General features: G+C 39.2%; 1 protein-coding gene across 1 annotated transcript; it reads right to left on the reverse strand.

The window, feature by feature from the left end:
• Positions 1 to 2,545: 2,545 nt before the first annotated feature.
• Positions 2,546 to 3,543, reverse strand: LOC127527690 (olfactory receptor 2AT4-like). The gene has a single exon (XM_051927269.1). It carries the CDS (start codon positions 3,518 to 3,520, stop codon positions 2,567 to 2,569), a length of 954 nt encoding a protein of 317 aa, XP_051783229.1. The 5' UTR covers positions 3,521 to 3,543; the 3' UTR covers positions 2,546 to 2,566.
• Between the last annotated feature and the right edge of the window lie 1,799 nt (positions 3,544 to 5,342).

Here is a 5,342-nt window from a genome sequence, read left to right on the forward strand (position 1 = left end):
TTTGTTTCCATTTAGGACTGACTAGAAAATGGGATTTGTCATCCCCATCTGGAAAGAAAGGATGATCATCTGGATTGCAGCAACTACAGGGGGATAACACTGCTCTCGGTGCCAGATAAGGTCCTTGCTGGGGTCATCCTCAATGAGATCTGTAATCACTTGCTCACCTTCAAGCAACCAGAAAAGTCTAGTTTTATGCCTAAGAAGTCTACCATCGACTAGATCCTGGCACTGAGGGTTCTCATCAAGCATAAATGGGAAGGAATATCGGCAGAGTTTCTTTGCAGCCTTTACCAAATTTCGTAAAACATTTGACTCAGTTGATTGAGCTGCCCTATGGGACATCCTGAGACTTCGTGGGATTCCCCCGAAGTTGTTGGATGTCATGGCTGGCCTGTACACTGGTACTGTGAGTGCTGTGCAGAATAGAGGCAGAACCTCTGTATTCTTCCCAGTTGATTCTGGGGTTCGTGCAGGGGTGTGTTCTTGCTCCTACCCTGTTTAATGCTTGTATGGACTTGGTGTTGGGCAGAGTCGTGGGGTCCAGCGGCTGTGGGGCATCTGTTGGTGAAGAAAGATTCACTGATCTTGACTTTACTGATGATGCTGTGATCTTCACCAAGACAATGGATGACAATTTGTGGCTGTGTTAATATAAACCCATGCCCTAATCTAAGCCTCAACCCAATTTGATCACAGAGAGTTCCTTACCTTAATTTTTGTCCCAACATGCAGTATGAATTTTGGGACTTTCCTTACACAGGTGTATTCCTTTCCAAACAATGTCCATTCAATTCAGTTTGACACAGGTGGACTTCATTCATGTTCGAGACACATCTCAAAGAGAATTACAGCAAACAGGATGCACCTGAGCACAGTTTGGAGTGCCACAGAGAAGGCTCTGAATACTTATAGGAATGAGATATTACAGGTTTTGATTTTTTAATAAAGTTGCAATTTGTAATGAATCTGTAATGTAAATGGATACATTTGCTATTTTTGTCCATCAATCTACACTCAATAACTTATAATAACTTACAAAATAAAAGCATGTTTTCAGAAAGGACTAAAATTTATTCAAAATTAAAACCTGAAATCTCTCATTTTCCTAAGTATCCAGACCCTCTTGTGTGGCACTCCAAGTTATGGTCAGTTGCCTCCTGTTTGCTTTCTTTTTCGTTGAGATGTGTTGGAGTTCACCTGATGCCAACCAAATTAATTGGACATCATTTAGAAAGGTACACTCTGAAACCATTAAAGCCACTTCAGCTTTGTCTTCGTGGTATGCTTCAGGTGATTGTTGTGCTGAAAGGTGAACCATCACCCCAGTCTGAGGTTGAGTGCACTGTGGAGAAGGTTTTGTCCAAGAACCTCTATGTATCTGGCTGTCCCTGTCACTGAGAAGCACCCCCATAGCATACTGCCACCTCCATGCTTCACCGTAAGAATAGTAGTATGCAGATGATAAGCAGTGTCTGGTCTTCACCAGAAATAGCATTTAGAGTTCTGCCCAAAGAGTTTAGCATTTATCTCACCTGACCATAGTCCTTTAAATGCCATTTTCCAAACTCCAAGTGGGCTGTTACATGTCAGTTACTGAAAAGCAGCTTCCATCTAGCCACTGTACCATAAACACCTGATTGATGGAGTGCTGTTGAGAAGGTCATCCTTCTGACAGTTTATCCCATTTCAGCAGAAGGCTTCTTAAGTTCTGTTACAGCGACCATTGGGTTCTTGGGCATCTGCCAGCTCAAGGCCCTTCTTGCTTGGCTACCCAGTTTAGCTTGGGGGTCAAGTCAAGGAGAAGTCCTTCTGGTTCCAAACTTCTTCCATTTTACAATTATTGTGGCCATTATGCTCCCAGAAACACTTAGAGCTTCAGAAATGGTTTTATACCCTTGCCCTGATCTTGGCTTACCACCATTTGATTGCAGAGGATTACAGAACGTTCCTTGGAGTTTATGGCTTAATTTTTTTTTTTTTGGTGGGACCTTAAATACACCTGTGTGTGCCCTTCTAAATGATGTCCAATCAAATCAGTATATTCCACTGGTGGATTCCAATCAAATCCTAGACATATCACAAGGACAATTAAAGCCAACGTTTTCACTTTGTCATTATGGGTAATTGAGTGTAGACTGATGGGCAAAAATGTGAAATTTGTCCCTTTAAAATTAAATCTACAATACAATTAAGAGTGTACAAAGTGGTCTAACTCTCTGTATCCACTGTATATAAATGATCATTAAAAGCAAAGCTCTGAGAGGTGGGGGTCTTTATTAATTAGTGGTGTTCTGTGCTGGGGCTCACCTAGGGCGTCACAGTGGTAAAGGAATTATAGTGTATGAGAAAACAAAGGTTTTAAATGTAAATATGAATATACAAAATGACTGGGAGAGATATTACACATCCATAAAGTGTATATTTACAATTTAAAATGAATTATTCAGAAAGGCATTAATAATAATACATATTATTGTAAACAGAAATTGTTTAATGCGTTATTCAACAATTCTGAAATACATGTCATAACTCTGGGAGTGGATGTACACATAAGGTTAGCTGTTTATAAACTTTTAGGCAAAATTCTGCCTTTTTTCAGAGTTTTGAAAAGACTGTCTCTGATCTCTTTTGTCCGTAGACAGTAAATTACTGGGTTTGTCAGAGTGGGAAAAATATTATGAAATAATATGCCAATAATTCTCATGTCCACGGATGTACCAGGAATTCTGTAGGAGATGATGACTGCACTGGCAACGAAGTAGAAAATGGAAATGACCAACATGTGTGTTCCACAGGTATAGAAAGCTTTCATGCGTCCCTCGGAGGTGGCAATCTTGAGAACTGAAGATATGATCTTCACATATGAAAATACAATATACATCATAGGAAAAGCCAAGACACTCAGAGCTATGGTTAATCCAATATAACTAGTGGTCAGAATATTGCCACAGGCTAAACTCAGCACAGAAGAGAAATCACAAACACATTGTACAATTTTATTAGGGCCGCAGAATGGAAATCTGAGCGTGAGAGCTACAATAATAGTTGAACAAAGACAGGCCGTTAACCAGCAACCCACCATCAGTTTCAAGATACGAGTGTTGTCCATTAAATTTGGATAGTGAAGAGGATGACAAATGGCTATGTATCGGTCATATGCCATGAGCCCCAAGAGAAAAGACTCTGAGAAAAACAGACTAAAAAAAAAAAACATTTGTGTGAAGCAAGCGGTAAACGAAACCGACCTGGAGCCAAACCTAAAGAGAACTAGAATACCCGGGATTATGTTAGTTGCTAAAACAATGTCTAAAATAGCAAGGCCACAAACTAATACGTACATAGGAGTGTGCAGACTTTTGTCTGATGAGAATATAAAGATGAGGAGGAAATTCCAAAGGAGAATAAAGAGATATGCAGTTAGAAAGACGGCAAAGAAAATCCTCCTGCTTTCTTCATCTCCAAATCCGGGAATCCCAGCAAGAACAAATTCTTGGACAGGCGAACCAGTTTGATTCATTCTGTTGTTGTCAACTCAGTCGATTCTGTGATAAATAAAACAGATAAAAAGTACTGTGACTAGTTATGAGTTACGCCATTACCCAAACATTTATTACAAACTTTTACAGAGTAGCTTAGAATATAAGAATTTGACAAGAGTGAAGTAACTCAACATTTACAGTTCTAATACACGATTGTTAGCATCGTAAAGTAAATTGATTTTTTTAACATTAAAATCCATCCTCCTATTTTTGGAGCCCACTTTTTCCATTCCAGAGTTTTTGGAGATCGACAAGGTATACAGACATGACTGTACAAGACTCAAAGACCACCATCTACACAGGACACTAACAATTGGTTATATTTAAACTCTGGATCATATTAAATTGTCACCCAAACTAACATTCATGTTTTTTGGAAAGCAGAGTAGCAAGAGAAGCATGAGTAGAACATACAGACTATATAGAAGGAACTGACCACAAATTACATTAAAGTACAAGTCATTATGTCGCCATACAATGAAAGTCTCAAACATGTTATACTAGGGGGCTCCACCCCCTGCTCGCTTCGCTCGCCAACCCCTGGCGTTGGGGCATGACAAAGAGTGAGATGTATGAATTAGATATAGAATAGTGTGCAGGTTTGGATGATGCCTATATAAATACAAAATAGAGTGTTTGGCATAGAGTAATGTTTTATTGGAATATTTCTCTGTATACAACATTAGTAGTAAAGATGGTGTCTAGTCTTTGAATGAGTCTTCCTTGGCATGGATCATTTTTAATTTTAACTTTAATGTGAGATGAACGTCGAACACATGAGAAGGCAAAATAAAGTTGTGCATGTCCAAAAACGGGTTCAGAGAGGTAGATGCCAACCTTGTCCATGGTTTGTCCTTGTGATTTGTTGCTGGTCATGGCAAATGCAGGTTTAATGGGGAACTGTCGGTGTTTCAATGTAAAAGGTAATTCTAGGTCAGAACTCGTAAGGTCAATTCCAAGAATGAGAACAGTATTGTTAGCATGTGAATCTGAAAGAACTGTTGTTTGAATAACATCGTGTGTTATGGTGTTGACGATTAACCGTGTGCCATTGCATAAACCCTGTTTAGTGTTAAGGTTTCTTAATAGCATGATTATTGTTCCGTTTTTAAGGGTAATGTTGTGTTGTGGTCATTCGTCCGGGTTAATAGTGTTCAAATATTCTAATGGGAAATTCAGATGTTCATTGTCGTCATCAGAGTCAACTTTGTCAGAGCTTAGAAAGAGCCGTGTCTCTCCAGGAAGTAATGAAATGACCTGGTTAATAATGTGATTAACATTAATATTTTTTGGACATAATATAGTGCGTTGTGTTAACCACATATGCGAAAGCAGTATGGGCCATTGCCTTTTGGTGTCCTGTTATGTTCTCTGGTAGATGCAAAAGCAAATGAACTATTGTAGGATCTAATGTAGTTCATAAAGTTTTTACTTTCAGGCACATCCTTAGTTAGAAGCTTCTGTAGATATTCAGGATATGAATGTAAAGGAGGCAGTCTAATCTGCCCCTTTTGACAACAACGTGTAAATTCATTATTTGTATTGCCAGTTGTTTCTTCTGTGAAGTTAAGTGAATGACAATGATTGCAAATGACATTCATTAATCCCAATGAATTTTCCTCAATAGTGGACTCATTATTGAAAGCGTTGTCAGCCAACTGGCGTAAGCGTTCAGCAGACGTCTGGTGTTGATGTCTGCGACGGGCATGTTTTGCTTGTGGTGTTTGAGTGCCGCGTTGTTGCATGTCCATTATTTGTGACGCGCTATTTTTGAGTTTTAATTGATCCGCCTCCGCTTTG

This window comes from Erpetoichthys calabaricus, chromosome 4 (assembly GCF_900747795.2).
Source record: "Erpetoichthys calabaricus chromosome 4, fErpCal1.3, whole genome shotgun sequence".
In the NCBI taxonomy this organism is placed as follows: Eukaryota; Metazoa; Chordata; class Cladistia; order Polypteriformes; family Polypteridae; genus Erpetoichthys; species Erpetoichthys calabaricus.